The following is a 23458-nucleotide window of genomic DNA, read 5'->3' on the forward strand; positions in this document are numbered from 1 at the left end:
TGCACAGTAGTACTAGGCTACTGCGCAGGTAACATCCAAGAAAACTCATATAATGGTGCTACTGCACAGTAGCACAAGTTACTGTGCATTGATTTAGTATTTGATTTTCCAAGTAGTAGACTAGTGTACAGTAACTAATTACAAAGCATTAATGAACATGTAGACACATTGTGTTGTACTGTATAATGAACAATTCAATTGTTTTTGTATAATAGCTTAATAATAATAATGTTACCTAGTATTTCTTGCCAACATCCTGAAAATTTAAGTGGTCCTACTTGTTTTTGCTTATGAATTCATAAAACAAGAATTTGTATTTCTAAAATATGCTGATTACAAATCATTATTTGTTATAGTTTTGTAGATTGATATCATTTTAGACTTATTAACAATGGAAATAAAACACAGTGGAACTATCAGATAACCAATGAAAAGAAGTTACCACCTGTGCACAACAGCTGATCAAACTATTCTATCTTCTTCCACCTAAGAACTGATCTTCAGAATCCTTATTGGATAAAACAACTTTTGTAATGAAACTGGGATTTCTTTGGCTGGTTAACTGTGAGAATAATGGAGAAGCTAGCCAAAAAAGCAGGCTCAGGTGCTTGTAACAGGCTCCTACTGTAGGGATGGTCATGATGCCCCTACAGTTCCCTCAGCCCTTATCAACCTGGCTCTCTCCTCTGCCAATATCCCCTTGTCCTTGCCTTCCACATCTTGATGAAATGATGCTTTCAGAAAAGGGAGGCTACCCCAGCCCTTCCCAAGTCAGATCTCCTGAGTGCTGGCGCTGTTGATCATGGCCCCTGCTTAAGGACTAATTACATGGGCTTTTCCCTCCCTAATACCCATGCCCATGCCTTGCAGTTGTTACTCATTCCTCTCTCTCTCTTTGCTGTTCCTAACACCCCTGTCAAGCTACAGGCTCCTTGGCCATGCTGACTTTCTCTCCTCCTGGGCTATGGGCTTCCAACCATAGCCCTTGCCTTTCCTGGGCTGCAGGTTCACAGATTTCATAGATTTCTAGGGTTGGAAGAGACCATGTAGATCATCAAGTCTGACCCCCTGCTCTAGGCAGGAAAGAGCCCTGGGTTAAATAACCCCAGATAGGTGCCTGTCTAATCTTTTCTTGAACACCTCTGAAGTAGGGGAAAGGACCACCTCCCTTGGGAACCCATTCCATATTTTGGCAACTCTCACCATAAGGAATTTCTTCTTGATATCCAATCTAAATCTACTCTTCTTTAATATGTGGCCACTATTTCTAGTAACCCCAAGGGGAGCCCTGGTAAACAGAGTATCCCCTATTCCCTGCTGACCCCCCACGATGAGTTTGTAGACAGTCACAAGATCACCTCTCAAACTTCTCTTGCAGAGGCTGAGGAGATTCAGATCCCTCAGTCTGTCTTCACAAGGTCTTACCTGCAGGCCCTCAACCATACGAGTAGCCCTTCTCTGAATGTTCTCAAGGTTATCCACATCCCTCTTGAAGTGTGCCACCCAAAACTGGACGCAGTACTCTGACTGCGGTATGACCAATGCCGCATAGAGGGGAAGTATCACTTCCATTGACCTGCTTGTGATACACCTACTAACGCAAGAGTGCAGTTAGCCTTATTTATCACTTTGTCACATTGGTGACTCATGTTCATTTTTGCGTCGACTAAGCCTCTGAGATTGCTTTCCACTGCCATGGTACTCAGAATGGTACTTCCCGGTCTATAGGTGTATTGGAAATTCTTTCTCCTCAGGTCCAGTATCGTGCACTTATACTTGTTAAATTGCATCCTACTCTGATTCCCCAGTCTATCTAAATCTGCCTGGATTCACTCCCTGCCCTCCAGTGTATTTACTGTACCCCCTAGTTTGGTGTAGTCTGTGAATATGGACAGAGTGCTTTCAACAACCTCATCCAAATCACTGATGAAAATATTGAGCAGTACTGGTCCATGGACAGAGCTCTGGGGAACACCATTGCCCACATCTCTCCAGGGAGAAACCACCCCATCCTCCACCACTCTCTGGATGCGTCCCATAAACCAGTTTTTCACCCACTTTATTGTGAAAAAATCCACATCACAGCTACTCAGTTTGGTTGTACGAATTGGGTGCAATGCTCTGTCGAAAGCCCTTTTGAAGTCCAAGTAGATAACATCTATCTCCACCCTTGCATCTAAGCACTTTGTGACATGGTTGTAAAAAGAGACCAGGTTAGTCAGACAGGATCTGCCTGCTATACACCCATGCTGGTTTCCCCTTAACATTGAATTACCTGCTGGCTCCCAACAAATGTGGTCCTTTATGATTTTTTTCTAAGGTCTTGCCAAGAATAGAGGTGAAGCTAACTGGCCTATACTTTCTTCTTGAAAATAGGGGCCACACTGGCCCTTTTCCAGTCTTCTGGGACCTGTCCTGAGTGCCATGAGCACTCAAACAGTTGTGCCAGTGGTTTCACTATGACACCGGCCAATTCCCTTAGTACCCTTGGGTGAAGATCATATGGACCCGCGGACTTAAATATGTCCAACCTCTCCAAGTGCCCCTTCACTAGGTCAGCATTAACCATAGGTGGATTGGTATTTCTCTCACGCCGGACTAAAGTTTTAGTGGGAAGCATGTTTGTATCCGTGTCCAGGAGCACAGGTGCAAAGAAGTCATTTAAAAGCTCCACTTTATCCATCCTGTCAGTTACGAGTTGCCCTACACCATTCTGTAGAGGACCTATGTTACCCTGCTCCTTCTTCTTGCTCCCTATGTACTTAAAGAAGGACTTTTTGTTACTCTTAATCTTTGTTGCCAACTTGAGTTCAGTATCTGCTTTGGCCTTCCTCACTGCTTCCCTGCAAGCGTGAGCCAAGCAGATGTATTCTTCCTTGGTGGCTGCCCCCTGCTTCCACAGCCTGTAAGCCTCTCTTTTCCTCTGAAGGATCTCCTGTTCAGCCAAGAAGGATTTTTTTTGCTCTTTTGCCTCCCTTTGTGTGAACTGGGATGGTGCCCCTGCAGGATCTGTGCCTGCAGGATCAGTTTCTTGAGGAACTCCCACCCTTATTGGACTCGCAGCTCACAGATGTGATTACTCTTCAGTTCCACTCTAACTAGTCTCCTGAGTTCATTGAAGTTGGGCTTAAGGAAGTCTAGCACTTCTACCCTACTAGTTGTCTTTTCCACCTTTCACCAGATAGTGAATTTAATCAACTGGTAGTCACTAGCCCCTAGGGGATCTTGTACCTGTAGATCCTCCACGAAGTCCTCCCCTGTGGCCAGCACCAAGTCAAGTACGACATTTCCCCTAGTAGGACTGCATACCTCCAGTATTAGGTGCAGGTTATGTATGCAGGTTAGGAACCTACATGAAAGGGCAGACCTAGCTGACTGCTTCTCCCAGCAGATGTCCAGGTAATTTAGGTCACCCATGACAACTAGGTCCTTTGAAAGCTGTTGCCTTTGAAAGCTGTTCTGAGAATTCTAGGTCTAACTCCTCCTCCTTCCTTGCCTCCCTTGGTCTCCAAGCTGTGACCCCCCCACCCAATCTTTAGTCCTTCTCTCTTGGCCCTGGTCTCACTCCTAGGCTACTTGAGACCTATGAGATCCTCTGGCCCCCCTTTCTCTGGCTGTGGCCCTTCTCAGCCTTTGCCCCCTATATCTGAGCCCCCATGCCTGGGTCAGCGAGACCTTTGGGGTCCCTGATTCTGATTACACTGACCCCTTCTGGGCTACAGACCACTGGAAACTCTGGGCCTGCTTACACCTGCCACTCCTGGGCTCTGGCCAGAATCCCAGTGACTGGGACCTGTCCTCACCCAGCTCAGACTTGCATTCCCAGGCCCTCCTAGGGCTCAGGCCCTTTCACTATGTCAACACTTCCAACTACATCTTTGATGACTACAGGCCCCTGGCCCTGTCTACTCAGCCCCTCCTGGGTTCCAACTCTCTTCTTCTGGGCCCCCAGACCTATTGGGACCTCCTTATTCCCTTAGTCCCCTTCCTCAAACCTCCAGATTTTCCTACTTTAGCTTGGGTGATACCCAGCAGCCCTGCTGCCAGGAGCTCTTCTTCCCATAGCTCTTAGGTATAGACTACTGGACCAGCTGAGGCCCTAGGCTTATATGCATCAAGCCCGGCACTCTTCTGGTCAGGTGACTCTTCCATTAACCCCTGCCACACCTGAAGTTTGCTTCTCAGGCAGCGTGCCTTCTCTTAAAGTAGCAGGAGCACCAAACCTCCTGATACAGTGCTCCGTTTGTTTTCAAAGGAAAGCTACCTCTTTCTGGAATAGTTTTTTCATTATCTATTTTCCTAGAACCTTTTTCCAGGCTAGGTCCTTAGATTACTCGTTTACCAAAGGAAACCCTTTCTGGCCAAATTCTTGATGTAAAAATAAGAGCTTTCCAGAAAGGCATTCTGTGGTGCTTGTAAGGCACAAATCATACACAGTGTGCTACGAAGTAGGAATGATGCAAATACACGTGTGCAGACTCCCTTTTCCTCATGTTTGATTGAGATATACAGTTTAATTGGGGAAAAGATCTAAGCCTAAGTTTCAGAGACGTGTGTGTCAAATTGTCTTTCAGAAGGTCCTAGAATATTTGGAAGCTTACAGGAATGCAATTTTAATGTCACAAATGTATGAACAAGACCTCCCAGGTGCACAGGAACTAGTTTTCTTATCTTATTTTTACCTGGATGCTTCTTTTTGAAGTTGCAGGTGTAATTCAAATTCTCCTAACAATATAAAGGTGACAAATGTATTTGATGATTGTTCTAATGAGAGTTTAAACCACCTTTTACTCCTGTACTGTTCATCAGAAAAATTAGTACAAAACCCACTCCCATTTATGTATGTACTGTATAGCCATTGAATAAGTGACCTTTTTCTCGGAAGGTACAAACAAGATACAATCTGAATGCTATAATTTATGCTGGTAAAGGTCTCTGCCTGTGCTAAGTTAATTGCACGATGTTACCTAAGAATTTAGATTAACTATACAGTGCAGAACTGGGGAAAACAATGGCAAATACTTCATTACATCTTGACTAGTTTATTTTACCAATTAGTTAGCAACAGACCTTTGGGCAAGGGACAAAAGTTACATATAAACTGGTTTAAGTGATCGCAAACTGTTTTTAAACCTGTAACAGGAGAGAAAGTGGTTCACTGCATATAAACCACTTTCAAAATGGCCAAACCTGTTTAAGATAAGTCTGATACTACACCTAAGCAGGTTTAACTGGATTTAGGTCAAAACAGTTTATGGGACTTCTGTCCCAGATCCCTTCCTGGTTCAAGTTAACTCACAGTCCCTTAGCATCCCACAATCCCTTGCAGCCCTGGGCTATGCTGTCTGCTCCAGTGGAGCAGGAGCTGCCTTGCCTCTCTACTACTTAGCCTATTTCCTCCTGCATTCATCAGCCCATAGAGATGGGGAGGCAGGGGACAGGCCCCCCAGACCTTCCTAGCCAGAGTCTACACAGCACAAGGGGGGAGGGAAAGCCCCTGTGGTAGGGTCTTTTGACCCTCAGCAGCCCCCCCCTTCCCAGCTGCTGATTGTTTCAGTGACTGTCACAGAAGAGAGGGAAAAGAATTGCTCCCCACCGTGTGTCTGCCCATGCAACCCAGTGTGGGGGGCATTGGGGAGCCCCTGCCTTGGGGGATTCCCCACCACCCCCAGCTTGAGGCAGCCCCAGGGAGCTAAGGGCACTTCTTCCCCTCCTGAACCCCAGAGCAGCTTGCCTCAGCCCCTGCAAGTCTCAAGCAACATCAGGAAGCAAAACTGCCTGAGTCTTGCAGCAGCTAAGTCAAGCTGCTCTGTGGTTTGGGAGGGAAAGAATTTCCCTCATCTCCCTATGGGGACTGTGGGCTGGGTTGGGGGGGAGTCCCCCAAGGCAGGGGCCTCCCAGTGCCTCCATGCTGGGCTGCATGGGCAGGCATCCGGTGAGGAGCAACTCTTCTCCCTACCTCCTGTGGCAGTAGCTCAAGCAATTAGCAGCTAGGAAGGGGCAGGGGGAGGGTATTCCCTTCAGCTCCCCACAGCGCCTGGGCTCAGGAACCCTGGGTGGGGGAAACCTCCTGAGAGGGAGTGTCCCCCCAAAGTGGGCCAGCACCTGGATAGGGTGCTCCTTAACCCCCTGTGGGGGGACAGCAGGTGTGTTGGGGACACTTGGCTAGACTGGCAATGGCCAGCGGGCTGGGACAAGTGCTCTAGAGCCTGCTGCATATCAGTTCAGTTAGTTTTCAGTTCAAGTTATGCAGCTTTGAGGAAGCTACCTAAGTTGAACAGATTCTACTTTGGGCTTTTGGACTGTCTGTACTTAGCCTTGGGGTTGAAATGTATTTTAAGGTCTTCTGTGTCAAGGTCTAGCCATGGTAGAGGCTTGAGGTCTCCACAAAGAAAAGGTATCTTTGGACAAAATCAGGGAGGGGTGTAGGTGTCAAAAATTAAGTAACTGAATTATAGAGCATTACAATATATAAGAGCCTTTGTAGACCTAATCTAAATTTTATTAATAGTGCAATTAAAGGCAGTAGCCAGAGCATGTTCCATAGAACTTGCCTCTTTTTGGCTTCACTCACTCACTCAGACTGGTTCTGGGAGGAATAAATGCACCTTACATATACATTGATTCCTCTGACTATGTGGGAGACTGCCACACCCAGCAAGTGGCTGAGTTTTGCCACTGGAAATGCATGTAGATTTCCTGGGTGCCCTATATAGGTTATAGATTTATTTTATGGGTTTGTTACTGATCCTACTACTAGGACTTCTCTTCCCCTATAGATCAAGGAGATTTTTGGCAAGCTGTAAAACAGAATTTAGGAGTTGTATGACAATCAGAATTTTCGGCAACCAGTGTAAGGGATATAAGTTCAGAGGTTGAAAACTGACTCACAAAGAATTTAAACAAGTTTAATAAGATTTTTAAAATAATTAAACTAATACTACCTTTGTGAACAGATAAAGTTTCTGTCTCATTAACAGTTTTCTGAATTATCTCACTCTATTAGAGACCTCTTTGCACTACAAAACCATTGCCACCCACATCATTCTTCTCTAATATGTGTTGTCATAGCAAGTCCCCTCCAGAAAATTAGTCAAAATAGTTTCTGCTACCTATTCTATAAACTGCAGAACCAGAGTCTGGAAAACACAGTAAGTAAATTATTTATTTAACCAACTATGATCAACCAACCATAAACTATTGTGAAAGATTAACATTTCTATCACCCTGGTATTGAAAAATTTCAGACAATATAATATAAAAAGAGTTTACACTTGATTGAGAATGCCTCCATTTCACACACTTTCTACAAATTGGCAAAACAGGAAAATTCTGACCAAAAAAAGGCATTTAATCCACTATGTATATTTCATCTGGTGCTACTGAGAAGTCAATACAGCCTTAGGAAAATGCTTTCTGTATTCCCTTGTGGTTCATTCACTATCAACACAACGATGAAGAAAATTTTATGCTCAGAATTTCTTCACTATATTACTAGTAATGCATAAATCAGAACAGGGATAGTTTTACTTCAGAGACTAAGTTGAGTCTGAAGGGTTGGCTACTAGGTAATAGTATATTTTTATGTATCAAATTAAACAATTTGGCCTAGAAATCCAGTGAAAGACATTAAAGAGTGAACTGCACAATTTGATTTTACAGTCACTTTTTGCTTTTGCTTCCTGTGCATTCACCAACAAAGACCCTATTGATTTCAGTGTGGACAGAAGCAAGCCTTTTCAGTTTATTTAAAATGCCTAATTTTCAAAAAGAATAGTAGACCGATATTCATCTCACTGTACTCCCTGAACACCATTTCAGATCAGGTTTTATCTTTTCTCCATAACTACAAATAAAACATGTCTTGAAAGCACAGGTCTCTATTTAAAGCAAAAACTTTGTCATTGCCCTTCCCATCACTCCATAATTATTGCCTAAAAATATTTTTTCCCAATTTATTTTCAGTAAAAGATAATGGATTCCTTTTTTCGTACTCCATTCAGGAAACATCATATGAAATCCCACTGTCTGTTCTAAATGAGTATAGTACATTTCTTGGAAAAAAGTAGACAACTTCAATATTCATGGAAGATTATCCTATAGATAGCTGCAGTACCAAGTTCATTGGTTGTTTTTTTTTTTCATTTAAATGAACATATGTAAAAACTAATTTATAAAAATTTCCCTAGAGAACAAAATGTCAAAAATCTACCTTTTTATTAATTTCCTACTTGGAATCATATGAATAAATCTAAATCACTTCAGTAAATAAAATGCCAATTTACTTGCAATGTCATGAGAAGACTGGGAGGTTCAGGGTGGAGCCAAAAGTGTACTTGGAAATCTGAGAAAATAGTGAGTTTGTGTAACCATTTCAGTTGTTTTCTAGTTTCTGTACCTGACAAAAGTTTTAAAGCTCAGCTAGTAAAGAAGACACATTGTTAAAAAAGCAATTGTCCATTTTTATTTTGTTTACATTGCACTGAAAATTTACATCATACTTTTACAAATCCTTTTTTTCATAAAAATATACTTCTTTACAAAAGTGTATGCATTAATATAAGAGGAGTAGCCAGTCGCAGAAGAAACATATTTTAAACGATCTCAAATCTATTAACCTTAACATTAATGAATGAGTCATAGTTATTGCAGTCATTTGAACAAACAAGAATAAATAACAACTGATGGTAAAAAATATAAAACAGCATCTTTTTAGTAGAATACAGTTTGACAGAATTGTATGAATTCTCAAAACAAAGTGTTGTAAAATGGTTTATAAGAAATTCATCAAACATTTTAGAAATCCAAGCAGCAATCCTGGGTACAATGATTTTTGGTAGGCACTCTCTATTATGGTAATAAAAAGGTTAGATTTTTCACAGAGTTATTAATGTCTTAAAGGGACAGTAACAGATAATTCACACAGGCTAACATACAGAATTTGTGAGTCATGCTATAAAAGGAAGACAATGACTTACAAATAAATTATTGGAGTTGCCAATGGATAACTCTTATGAAAAAAACCTGTAAAACTAAAGATTACCTTCCTGCAAAAAATTATTTTACCATGTTTGATACTTGCCTTTCTGGGAGTGAGATTTGTATATTTTGATGGGTTAATCCTAATTAAACCATGTCTTACTTTCTTAAAAGACTGTTTGTACTGTATTGCGGCAATAAATTCAATTTTAGCTAATTATAGCGAGGGTCTGTTTTAATAATATCTGATACCAACTTGTGTGCCAAACCCAAATAACTTCCAAAGTATGATTATGCAATGGATAGGCCTGATCCAAAGCTCACTGAAATCAGTCAGTCATTGCATTGATTTCCATGGGCTTTGCATCATGCCACAAGCATGTGTATTTTGAGAAAATGAAGGAGTAGAATAATGCTGATAATGAAATATGTATAGACAGCAATATGGATTGAAATGCGAAGCCTTATGTTCTTGATATATTGATTTCGCTTTCTAGCATCTCTATAAACATTATCTTTCTAATCTGAACTTTATTAAGGTACATTTTGATGTTAGAAAAAAGTGTAAAATGGTCACTCTTCCAAATCATCTTCAACAGGAAGGAACTTTGCTGCATGACAAAGCACAATTCATATGGCGTGCTACCATCTTTTGTTATAAAACCAATGTCTACTAGCAAAAGCCAACAGGAGGGAGTATAGAGAAGTAAGACTACACCCATTATCACCTGTGTGTCTTGCTAATGAGAACAGAGGAAAGGAGCTTGACACTGAATGTGAGGACAAGGCTAGATATGAAACAAGAAATTAAATAAAATCTGAAGACCTGTCGTTTATTTTCCTTCTGCACTGTAAAAAATAGCAAGTTACATTTGTAGGTTTAAACTTATGACATGATATTGAGCAATGTTAGAAATCAACTGGTCTGATAAAAAAAGACTTGCTAAACAGGGGTGAATAACTGAAAGAATGGTACAAAGTTCAAATTTATGAGAATGAGATAGCTCGTCAATGCAAAAGAGAAGTCAGTGACCTATTATCTCCTGTAATTACAGCTCTTATTTTCTAGCCTATATCTTTTTGTTTTTAAACCCAGTCCCTCTATTATAATTTTATAAAGCACAGAAGTACTGATAGTGGATGCTCCTCCAATATATGCAAATATGTTTTATGTTTTAGAATAATCTCCTTTTTAAAAAAAGCAAATAAACTGTGAGTAAGCACTCGTGGAGTGCAGCAGATTTTCTGTAAAACTCTCCATGGTACACATGAAGAACAATTCTGTTCCAGTTTATGAAAAAAAACACTCTTGTCTATCATCCTCAGGAAAAGGTGATCCAGTATATCCTGAAAAGTGTGCTTTAAATTTTTATCAGTGAACTACGCGTGCACTGTGTTGTGTTTCAATTTCCAAACTTCTGAAGACAAAGCATTACCACATTATACCATTGTGCAAACAGTGTTCAAGTTGGGGTCAAATCGTACAGCTTTCCCTTCTACAGACTTTGCATTTGTGTCATACATGGGGTTTTCAAAAGCAGCTTGCCCGTTATTATTTTCATGTACAGAGCAGCCTGTATACTGTGTTTTAGGTGCAGTCCTGTTAAAGAAAAAACACAGGGCGTTTACAACTGGAGTTTTTCGTAGTGATCTGTGTGGCATAAGAACCTCAATAAATGGGACTATTTTCAATTAAAAATATTAAAGTTGAAAATTAATTAAAGGAAGTTGCTGGCTTTTTAAACAAGGTTACAGAAGATTATCATATTAAAATGTTATAACATGCTTATAGCTAACTGAAAATCAGCAAAAATGCAATATTGTTAAGAGCTGTTAGGGGGGAAATGAAAATGAAGGCTAAACACTGCTTGTTATCTGAGGGCAACAATAGTGAAATGGTTTTTATTTAGAAAGGTTTCAGGTTGACTAGATAGGCTATAAATATTAATAAAACTTAAATTCAGAATCTGAAGCCTTTTTATATGAGAAGTCAAGAGAACTTATTCAACTTGGATAAAAGTTGTTGTATAAAAGAAATAAATATTTGTATGCCAATAACCAAGTTTTAATCTGGAGCAATTCAAGGACTTTTTGTTCCATATTTATGACAGATACCACACTTTAGTCATGTTGACCTTTGACTGCACTGTAATAGTAATTGTTAAGACATCTGACAAGTACTGCTGTGCATACAGCTATTTAGGAGTCCCATTCCCATCCTTGATTGTTGTAGTGCAAGATCTTTTACTTATCTGATGTTATGCAATTGACTGTTAGAAAATGTTCCTTAAAAAATGAAACAGAGACATGCACAAAACTATCACTAATAATACAGTAACTCTGAGCAGAACACGGTAGTAAGCTAATCACAGTTCTATTACGAATTTGTGATGTGGAATAATTTTTCATAATAAAAACTCTCACTGACATAAGACCACATCATACGTACTTGCAGGCCCACATAAATAAGTGGGCTTTAAAATACATTAGATTAGAGATATCACTCTCAGTACTGTCACTTGCCGAATAAGAGGCAATCTTCAAAAAGCAAACACGAAAAGATGCCAGTAATTTAACCTATCCTTATTCTGCTCATAACATTTTATAGTATTTCATTTTTAAAAGGTGGGAGTGAAGGTATAGCAACCTTACTAATTAAACATTATGTCACCTCTAAGAGAATATCAAGAAACTTCTATACAGATCTTTGTGAAGGAGTTCTCAGGAAAGCTCTTGTTATCCTATTTATTATACTCAAGTTTAAGGGCACTGAAGAACTTTAAGCATATGATAATGCAAGGATTAATTTACACTTACCTTTGCTTATAAAGGTAAAACCCAAAACCTGCAAATATAAGGGCAAAGAAAGGCACAAGGATAGCAATGGCGACAGAACTACTATTTGTACCATGTGGTTGATTAGAAGAATTTGAACCTTCAGACACATTAAGACCTAAACAGAAGAAAAAAAGAAAGAGAAAGAAAAAAGGATTAGTTATTTCCAACAAGTATTACTCCAAAATTCCTCCCATTATTATTGCAAGAGAGCATTTGTGAGGACTTATGCTATATTTAGATGTGTCCAGTGATAAAAACAATTATTAGGTACAACAAGCGGGAAATGAATGGGAGGTTTGGTTTGAAAGATATTTTTTGTTTGTATGACTAAAGTTTTGAAATCCTCATTTCACACCTATTCTGGAGAAAAATTTACAAACTATCTTGTACATCTGCTAAAGACTTGTTAGTTAAAGCAAATCCTTGATCAAGCATGGTGTATTTCTCTCTCTTCAAGCCTACTAGTGATCCTTTAGTGATTCTATTAATTAATCTTGTACCAAAGTGAAATATATTCCTAGGTGATTAATCTTGTTCTTAGAAGATGGAACAAATGGAAGAAAATTACTAATTTTTTTTTAAAATCTAGAATTCTTTGAAAACCAGACGAAGTGTGAATATTTACAGTTTTCATAAGAAGCCAATAAAACTAAATTTGCCAAAACATGACTGCATTTATTTTTTAACAGATTATCCCCAAATATTTTGAAATACATGGCTTAATGAAGCTCAGATATGTTGGTCATAGCTCTTAGTCTTGTAAATGAGTTCCACCTAAAGCATCTATATTAGCAAATGCAGTGAAAGCAAAGTTAAGCTTCCAAGACTCCAGTTTAACACGACTTAAGATCATGAAAGTAAAAACATGATCTATTTCATTCCACAAATTAATAATTTGAGTATGCAGAATTTATTAAAGAATTTTCTTGGATTTTTTTAAACAATAGGAGTGAGGCAGGAAGAATGTGCTTTGGTTATAGATAAAATGATTTAGCTGAAGATGAACAATCTATTTAGGAAGACATTACAGTCACGAGAACTAATTTTCCTTGTAGAAATGCACTGTTCGGTCTATGTAGAATCCTACTACCTTAGATGCAATATCCTGCCAATATCTAAGGGGTGTTTTTTCCCCCCAACCGAGGAGAATTATTACAATTCTTGAGGGAAAGAGTACATACATTATATGTTTAACTGATAATGTTTTTCTTGTTTTCTATGCTTAAGCATTCATAAAACAAAATATTCTATTCCTACTATTTCAGGTTACGAGCCTAGCTATATTCTACCCAAACACTAATATTAAGATACAATTTCAATACAATGTTGTTCTTGTTTTCTATGCTTAAGCATTCATAAAACAGCAAGGTTTTTATTAGCAATTATAAAATGCATAAGAATAAAAAAAATAGTTTGGTGCATAATTGAATCTAGAGTGCAAAATCATGAAGTTCTTTATGACTTAAGTGAGAATTTTGAATGCAGAAGACTATCAAAAGGATTTCCAGACTGGATAGTAATCTTTATTAATCCACAGCACTGGGCACATGCTTTGTTTCTCCTACTAATTCTCTGCATAACTCATAATTTGTAACTAAATTATCATTCCATATATTTTGTTCGTAAAACAAGATCACTAAATATATCAAATGTACTTACCCACAATAGGAGCCCTCCACACTAAAGCAAGTATACTTCCCTATTTAATTTCCTGCAAACAAAATATTCTATTCCTACTATTTCAGGCTATATTCTACCCAAACACTAATACTGAGATACAATTTCAATACAAGACTTCATATGCAGTCATGCTTCAAAAGCATGAATAATAAAAAGTAGCATATGAAACAATATTGAATTATGACATAAAAAATAGTAGGTTACCTAATCTTTGAAGTCCAAATTGTCCATAATCTTTACCCTGTATAAATCCTTGGAAAACATATGTTGCTCCATCTGGTTCAGCAGAAACCTGAAAGCAGAAAATATTTATAAATATTCTGGGAATATATGGTTAGAAATAGGCCAGATGATTAAAATATGATTGGAAGTGAAATTCCTAAACTATTCTTCCCACTCCTGGCTGGGATTAAATTTATTACTGGGAGCATCTACATGAGACACTACTGCACATTTATTTAGTACTTGTATTAGCAAATTACTGCTCAGTAGCACCAGCAAATGTCCTTTAGGTGATGCTACTGAGCAGCAGTCTGATAATACTGTGCAGTACCATATTAGTACTGTCCATGCTGTGATGAGCTACAGTCAGCATCTTGTGTAGACATGTCCATAGAGTAGTTATACTTTGAACTCAGAACCTTTCACACTTATGTGTAACCAAAAAGTTTTTGGGTTTTTTTTGCCCTGAGGACATGACCTGAATTAGCATGAACAAGGGAAATGTGCTAGCCAGGGGAGTGCTACTCATATAACACAAAGATAATTTTGTCAGGTTTTTTGTTCTTTTTCACCAAGTAGTATCAAAGAAAATTTACAATGCAAAGCACACAATTTAACAGTATAATTCAGATTTCACATATATTTTTATACCAGTATAACTGCAGCCATACTAGTGATATCATACTGTTTTACCTTTACCAGTGTATACATTATAATAACAACAATATAATTTTAATACTATAGTGTATGTAAAGTAATACAAATTTAGATAAGCCGATATGCTCATACGTATAGAGAACATCAAATCCAAAATCCTTAATGTCACAGTCACCAGAAAGAGAAGTAGTGGTGGGAAGAAGAAATCCCAATTGAACAGAGTAACTCATAAAATGAGATGTATCAGTATTTAGGCACAGATGACTTAAATTCAATGCGTTTTTAGACCCATATGATCTTACCTCTCCACCAATTCCAAAATCTACCTAAATTGTGGCAGCAGCTCCTTTAAACTTGCTCTTTTTGGTGCGTACCACTACCTCTCCCTCCTACTGCTGTTTGCTGGAAGGGATAGGGGTTGCCACTTGTTGCTGATCAGCTGGCAGGCAAAAACTGCAGCTTTAAATATGCTGCAGTTTTTGCCTCCCGCTACTGACTGGCTAAGGCACCGTGGCAGCCATGCCACTTGCTGCTGATTAGGCAGGAGGCAAAAACCGCAGGCTGTTTGAATGTCTGTACTTAGCCTTATGGAACAATTCTCCTCTTGGAAGTTTATCAGCATCCCAAATGTCTTAGATTTTGTCTCTCCTTTTCCTCCATATGGAACGTGCTAAATCTGGTTCATAAATGCCCCAGAGCCTCCCCACTGTCTGGAAGCTCTGGAAAGATTTGGAACCATTTGTTTAGGTTTCTCACCCACATGATATTTCACTTTATCACATACTGACTCCCTACTACTGCTGTGTCATTTTCATGAAGTATTTTATTCCATGTCTGATATTTTGCTTCCAGCAATAAAGCAAGAAACATAGTAGTACATTCTGCATAGAAAGATTATTCAGAAGGACGTATCAAAATGGAAACACTCATCTTAACCTTATAAAAACATGTATTCTAAAACTGAGAATACTCGCAATTATTGTACTACAGTAAAAAATAAGGATAATTTCATAGATTTCATAGACATTAGGGCTGGAAGGGACTGTGGAAGATTATTGAGTCCAGCCTCTGTCGCAGGGGCAGGAAGTCAGCTGGGGTCAAAGGATCCAAGCAACATAAATGTCCAAACGTTTCTTAAAAGTATCCAGAGTAAGTGCTTGCACCACGTCTGGAAAAAGTCTATTCCAGGCCTTGGGAAATAATGATTTATTTTGGGTGTCTTCCCTTCTATCAAATTACCACATCTATGCAAAGAAGGGTTTGATATCCTTCTATAGTAATATACACATCTTCCCCATCAACTAGCCCACCCCCATCTGCAGTAGTACAATTGTATTTTTCATTTTATTAAATCAATTAGCATTACTAGCAACCTTTCATTAGATAAGTTTTATGTTATTCTCATCTAACACACAAACATTACTCCATATTTAAAATGGTCCTGTATTAATAGAAATATACTCACAAAACCATCCATAGCCCATTTTTCCTCTTTCATTTTGCTCACAGTTGTATGAGATGGTGCTTTAATGAGATATATATGGAGCATCAGACGGGCTTCCTGGCTTTTATACACGCCTGTTAAAGATAAAATGGAGATATTTTTAACCTACTTAAGGTGATAACTATTATTTTAATAGTAAACCCCTCCTTGCATAAAGCTAAAATTTGGTAGTATATCTAGTCAGAATATTTTCAGTGGAATTTCCCTTCTACCAAATAAGCTGTTTTGTTGAAGCTAAAATACTTCGTGCAATCATACTAGTTACCATAAAAAAAAACAGGAGAAGGGGTACTTTCCTCCCCATCTTCCCCCCCCTGCAGCATAGCTGTGAGGTTAGGCTTGAGATGTGGAAGACACGGGATAAGTTCTTAACTTTATCTGACCTGAAAAGAAAGAGTCTGTTGTGAACTGGGCACAGGGAACCCAAACCTGAGACTCACAGATCCCAAAGTTTGTATTCTACACCAACAGTACAAGAAGTGACTGATTCATACACATACAAGCTTTATTTTGGGGGAAAAAATTTTCAAAACTTTTCATTTTTTCCTCTAGTGACACATCAAATGGGATTGTCCTCCTCCTGTTAATTTTGCAAAATTGTGATTTCACTGAGTTGAAGAACTTCTATATATCATTTAATTTGAATGCTGGCAGAATTAACAGGTAATTTTATAACCTGCAGAAAAATGTTCAAAACTCCAGTTATGTTATATTTATTGTTAACTTCTAGTTTGAAATTACAATGAAAAGTGTGTTTAATGAATTTATCTGTGCAAAAGATAGCAATGAAAAAGATAGACTTCACTAAAAAGTACAAGTTGCTTAATAATTCTGTTAAGTAATGGTATGAAACATAAATATTTGGCCTATAGTATTCTTAGTTTTCATTCTCCATTTAACTATTTCTGTATCCTACATCATTTATGCTCATTACACAGCCAGACAAAGATATTTAAAAAAATATCAGTGACAGTAATACTGACTATACAATATTACTATTAAAGTCAATGGGATATGCTAGTATTCAGTGTCTCTAAACATTCAAATCACATATGGATCTTTATTTGCATTTTTTCAGTCTTCTTTAAATAACAGAAAATTATTTATAAGTTTCCTGAGATAACTCAAAATGCTAAGGCTATGATAGGCATATCTTTTTATAGGGATGTAATAGGCATATCTTTTATATCCTATGACAGATTTCAATTGTAAAATGGGCACTAAAACCACACGTTAAAGTAAGTTCAGGCATAGATTGTAAACTCTGGCTTCAAAGTCTGGGAACCTTACTTGAATAGATATGGCAGGACATAAATGTAGTTACATCCTGCATTTTCTTTCAAGCCACGTAACCCTGTCAGCTCTTCTGAATTAACAATTATTTACATGAGAATGATATGGTAGGAGAGTAGAATCTGTCCCTTTCAATTTAAGTGAACATAAACATAATTTGCTGCTCCCCTCCACATCTGAAATAAATTCATGCAATGCAAAGATGTCGTGTTAAAGTGTTATTTGTGTTCCATATCCTCAAATTCTTGGATATGAACAATTTGATGCTAGTATCTCCTTTATGAAATTAAAGGCAAGGAGAATGCTATTTTGTCTATAATGTCTTTAATTAGGGTACTTAATGCTTCCTTTTAGACAGTTTTGTAATTCTCAATGTCTTGCATAAAAAGATATTTTGTCTACTGGTAAACTCACAAATTTCCAATCTTGCTCAAAAACTTACCATTTTAATTTATGGTTATCAGGAAAATAAGAAAAGAACAGCTCCAGCAACTTTATATCTACACTGATTCCAATCAATCCTGCTTCAGATCTTGGTATGCTATGAAATTTTCTTGATTCAGTAATTAATTTCTTTTGGTGTTGGACTACGGTAATTTTTTTCCCTCATGATATTAGAACTGTCAGCGGTGTTGCAATTTACTAATTTGCTTCTGAAACCTTGAGGGCTATGTACCGTAGCCTCCTAGTACATTCAGTCCCTTTCTGTGAAACCACAGAGACTTCTGCTAGACAATGTTCAACTTGCAAAATGGCTCTCATTTTCAGAGTCCCACAGGCTTGCATTGTATTACTCTTCCTGTTGAGTGTGAATGAAAACTGAAGCTGGTTACCAATTTTTGGCCAAAACCAGACGCAAGATTATTTTCCATACATACAGGCAACACACGCATGCCCATTTGTTGTTAACTTAGTGTGAAACTACAATTAAAATGTGTGTGTGTGTAGCACGTGTATTTTGTGTGTGAAAATCATGATCCCTTAGTTTTCCAACAAGCTGCAGTGAAAGGCTATTCAGTAATGGACTACATGGATCACAAACCAGGTTGCAAACGAAAGCTTTTTATGATAAACCACATGACCAAATGTTTTAACATCCCTAAGACTATCTTGATTAGAAAATATCCTTGCGTTTAGGTTGGATACAACTTAGCAAACACTAGGTAACTGATATAGAGCTATTTTGTTAATCAAGACAAAAGCCATGGTGGTGAGATGGCACCGTGAATGTGTCCTCTTTCCTCAGTTGAACTGGTATCATCCATGTCAGGTGGTCTGTCTGGTTCTGTGCACTTGCTTTGTGGAAGAACAGACCTTATGTACTGGGAAAAGTGCTGGTCCACTAGAAAGAGGAGTGTCTTGAATGTTTTGGGGGATAAGCACTAAGCTACCTAGGCAGACAGGAAGATGGGACTTCTGCTAGAGTTCCTGAAAAGGTTAGTTTATAATCCACTGCTGGTCTTGGAAAAAAGTGACAGGAGCAATGTTGGTGCTACGTGAAACTGGGCTTTTTGTGTTGTGAGAGGTAATTCAGCAGAAAAAAAAAAAAAAAAGGAGAAACTTCATGTTGCCAGACAAGCTTTATAATAGGAGGGTTGGCTGGTGGTCAACAGACTTTATGAAGCATTGGTGCTACTAAAACTCTGAAGTATGGAAGAGGAAAGCTAGGATGCTAAAACTCCCTTTGAAGTGTTAGTACTGTATCATAGCTTAGTTTCACTCGAGTGATGTTCCAAAAGCCAGTACCATGTATATGTGAGGGATTAGTGTAGGAACACGCACACACAAATTGGCAAAGTATTCAAATCATGTTTACTGGAGATTTACAGAACCTTTCAGATCACCTTCATTTTTTACCTTCCATTTCCCTAGGCACCTATAGTTTTTCTAGTTATGTAGATAAACCCCTCAGACTTGATGGGTCCAGTTTAGTAGCTCTCTCACAATGAAACCTGTTTAGGATCCCTCAAGTAGATATTCCCTACCTTTATTGCCTGTGGGGCCCAATCCATTATAGTATATAGAGTATGGTTTCATACAGACTTAAACTAGTGACCAACATTTTTAAAAATATGATCAAAATTGGATGTGCTCCCCTATTACAGCATAGTTCTAAGTTGTTTGAGGCTAGTTGTTAGAGGCTAGTTTTTATAGTATTGGATGTAGGAGGTCCAAGTTCAATTCTACCTCTGTTTGAAGAGATTCAGCAGTAAATTTCTCCCCTCACTGGACAGTCCCCTAAATCTCAAGTTACAGTTTATTGTGGAATAGAGGATATTCACAACACTTCCCAGTACAGGAATGAATATGTTATGCCCAGATAGAAAAAATAAGAGGAAGACCAATTCTATAGTGCAACAAGGGGAGTCCTGGGTTCCAAATTGTTTATGTATTTTTTTCTTCATGTAAAATGCACTAGTATTCGTTAGAGTAGGAAGGAGTGGGTACTCTAACCTCTTGGCTATTAAATGGAGAGGGAGGGAGGGGGAACATCAGCAGTTCTATAATTACATTAAGAAAGGAAGAGGAAAAGAAAAAAGGAAAGCCTTGCCATATTTAAAGGAAGGGCAATATACCTGCTTTCACAAGATAATTCTGGGCTGTGGATCCTAGGCACAAATAAATGCTTCCCTGAAGTCCTCAATCAGGCATCTGAGTCTTGAAGATACATTGGATTTAAGAATGGCTGCTGTCCTTGGTTTTCTGTATTGGCTACTTCTAGTGGATTCCTACTCAAATTACATTCCAGCAGCCAGGTGCCTACAAGTTAGGCATTATGGCACTTAGCATTACAGCATTTTTTGAATTAGTTGATTGTATGAAAGTTTGTGTAATTCAATTATTCTATTCCTTGTCTTAGGATGGGAGATAGTGCTTTACCTCATAGGAAGACTGTGTAAATGAAAACCATTAATAACTGAGGTGCTACGGTGAGGAGGACCATACAGCACCAGACAGATAAACAAGAGTGGAAAAAATGTATGGGGATTTTCACAAACTCCTTTATATACAAATGAGGAAGCAACAGGTCAATTGAGGCCTGAAGAAGATTTTAAAGTCTATTGTGACTATGAGCAAAGAAAGGGTGTCTTTAATTACAAAGTAAGCCCATTTCTGCACATGAAATTACCTGTCTATACTATTGAAAAATCAGGTCCTTTTATTTTTGGGCCAGATCACTTTCACTATTAATTTTAAAAGAAAGAAGAATCCTCTTGAAATTCAACCCAGATGTGAAGAACCCTTTGGGTAATGCACCAGTGTCCTGGCTATTTTATTCTGGGCCCTAGTTATAATACTCAGAGTTTCAAAACCAAATATTTTTAGGCTTAATAACACAAACTTTTCCTTGAGTATCTTCATACTGCTATGGGAATGCACATCAGTCTTACCATACCTCTTAATAGCTATTAAGACATATCTTTTAGAAGGATGTGGCAATTTGTGCAATTTCTAGTTATTAAGAAAAAGGATGATTCTTTGAAATCAGTATATATTGCAATCTTGGGAAATTAAAAAAGTGAAGAAAACCAATTCAGGAAGATATTCTATTACCAGTCAATTTCTCTTAGATTGCAAAGGCACTTTTTGTAGCATTATTTTAGTAGAAAAATGATAAGTATTAAGCATAAAATTACAGGGAACAGCCATGAGACCTGTAAATTCAAATGAGTTTTTCTGATATAGTACCTGAAAGCAGCAGTTCCATGTTGCTGTTGGTAAGTGTGGCATTTACTCTACCCGATGATGCATTGAAACTGGTAACTGTCAAAGTCATGGGCTGTTTCTTGCCTTTATAATTATAAGACCCTTTCCATATGTAATTCTGGGCAAATACATCATCAGGAACTGTAGAAATAACAAAAACATGTTAATACTTGCAATATTTAGCATGTACTATATAAAACATCTAAAAATGCATTAACGATGAACATTTTCTCTTTACTTCCTTGCTACTGTATATGTCACCAGAACTTCTGGCTATGGTTATTAGAGAAAATCCTTTCACAGAAGGAAGAAAAAAAAGGAACGATCATTATACAATAAACAGAGATACTTAAGAACCCATTTACATTTATACCTTCATTTGCCCTAATCTTGACATCTGAATGTACGTTCCAATATAAAGTTAAGGACACAAAGTAATATAAATGATGCGTGTAAATCTCTCTCCTTAAATATTAAAAAACATTTTTTTGGAAACATTCAACTGATATTATACCCCAATAACTACTTTTCTTGTTCTCAAATCTCATTATTCTTAAATTTAGAAGAAAAGTTACAGAAGAGGGTGAAAATGGGGAGAAATTCAGATGTACCTCTGTATATAGTTTTCTAACTAGAGGGAACATTAACCAAAGCCTGCGCATCACCACTTTTCAGAGCAGTATAAGGCCTTTTAATAAGGGCAGGGTTTTAGGAGGTAAGATGAAGTACCAGGTATTCTTTGGGATATTGTTTTATTATTTTATATTTATTTAAAGTATTATTTTTTAATTATTATTTTTATGCTAATATTATTTGTTTTGTTGTAAACTGCTCTGAGACTTTTTGAGCAGAGCAGCATAAAAACAAACAAACAAATAAATAAAAATGAATAAAATAATGTTGAGTGGCTTCCAGTTTAGTATGTGGGTCTTTAATATTGCCTTCCTGAGGTCCCTTACCCTCTCCTATTCATAGCGTTGGAAGCCTAAGCACTTAATTCTTGATGTTGTATTCCACTATGGTGGCCAACCACCTAAAAGGGAGATGTCATAACACTTGCAAGTTCCAAGTTCTTTATTGTATCCAGCCAGTAGTTCCTACAGTTATCAAATGCAAAAGTAATAGTGTTGCCTGGCCAAGAGAGATAGTGGCTGTTATCAAGCATGCCTTTGAGATATAGACAGTTACAAATCTTGTGAAAGCTACAAATGATGCTAGCAACTTTTCACTCTGGGTAAACAAAATGAACAACTTTGTTCCTTTATGTAACAGAAGCCACTAGTCCATGCACTGGGCCACACAGGAGGATCTGGTAAGAACTTGTTCAGGGAGAGTAAGAGGGGTTGTCCAGGGGAGTGGAAAGGAGATTACAAATACAGAGACTGGGGCATAGCTCATTTACAACTTAAAGGTACACCTATACTTGTTAGCTCAGGTTTCATAGATTTCATAGACCTTAGGGCTGGAAGTGACCTTGAAGATCATCAAGTCCAGGAGGAAGTCAGTTCGGGTCAAAAGGATCCCAGCAAAATAAGCATCCAGGCTTTTCTTGAATGAGTCCAGAGTAGGTGCCTGCACCACTTCTGAAGGAGTTTATTCCAGGTCTTTGGGACTCAGACAATAAAGATTTTTTTTTTTTTTATGTCCAACATATCAAACTTCAGCATCAGATCCCCTCCTGACTCAATTTAAGTCATAGTCCCCCGGCATCCCAGAAGCCTTTGTGGCTCTCCCACTAAGCCCTCTCACAGGGCAGCAGGCTAGCCATGGCTGGTGCTCAGCTGCTTCTGGGCTCTCACAAAGCCCATCCTCCTGCCTGCGGCTGTCACAGTGGCAGGGCAGAGTGGGGAGAGTCCCCACTGCATGGCACCGCAGCTGTACTGGCTCTGACTGTCAGCTGTGTGAAGGAGGGGAGTGGCACAGAGGTAGGATGGGATGGGCTACACCCAAGACAATGGTGACCCAGGATGCCCCCCCTCCTTTCCCAGCCTGTCCCAGCAGGCAGATCCACCTGTGCTGCTGAGGGCAGGGCATTGTGGATGTCTGAGGCCATCTGCAGCCACAAATGTGCCCTCAAGACATGCTGGCACTCAGCAGCTCCTGAGTCAGCAGAGGTACCAGGAGAGGGGCAAGTGTGGCTGGGAAGCACAGTGGGCTGTCGGCCTGTAGGGCTGTCCCTAACATACACCTCCGGGGGTGAGGACAGGCCACAGGCAAAGCAATGGGACCCAACTTCAAGGATGCTGAACTGCTTCACGCAGACAGCACTCCACTGCCTCCTGCCTTGCAGTGCTGCCTAGGCAGCCAGCTCTGCCCTGCCAGGCCCTACCCTGACCTGTCTTGATGCTTGCCTAGTGAGGTGCCTGCCCTGCAGCTATGCCAGGGGAGTCCCCTTGGGGTGGGAGTTGTGGGCTTAATGCACCACTCCCTGGGGACTCCCACCCGGGCAGCAACTTGAGTCAGCACCTTCCCTACCTGCAGCTCAGGTGGCTCCACTGGCCCTGAGCAGGGGCATGTGGCAGGAGCTAGGGCTGGCACCTTGTTGGGCAGCAGCTGCTGCGGGGGGGGGGGGGGGGG

The 23458-nt window shown here is 39.0% G+C and overlaps 1 protein-coding gene across 1 annotated transcript in view; it reads right to left on the reverse strand.

Annotated features, from left to right (window-relative positions):
* Nucleotides 1-8444: 8444 nt before the first annotated feature.
* The window catches only part of LOC109298975 (CUB and sushi domain-containing protein 3-like), a 290449-nt gene continuing 275435 nt past the window's right edge, over nt 8445-23458 (reverse strand). The window contains exons 38-42 of the mRNA XM_019519415.1: nt 20864-21022; nt 15842-15954; nt 13702-13789; nt 11797-11932; nt 8445-10579 (exon numbers count right to left, since the gene is read on the reverse strand). Of these exons, the coding sequence (XP_019374960.1) occupies nt 10420-10579; nt 11797-11932; nt 13702-13789; nt 15842-15954; nt 20864-21022 (656 nt within the window). The 3' untranslated portion in view covers nt 8445-10419. The remainder of the gene's footprint in view (nt 10580-11796; nt 11933-13701; nt 13790-15841; nt 15955-20863; nt 21023-23458) is intronic.

The sequence above is a fragment of the Gavialis gangeticus genome, unplaced genomic scaffold (genome assembly GCF_001723915.1).
Source record: "Gavialis gangeticus isolate Ggan-Ray unplaced genomic scaffold, GavGan_comp1, whole genome shotgun sequence".
NCBI classification, from domain to species: Eukaryota; Metazoa; Chordata; order Crocodylia; family Gavialidae; genus Gavialis; species Gavialis gangeticus.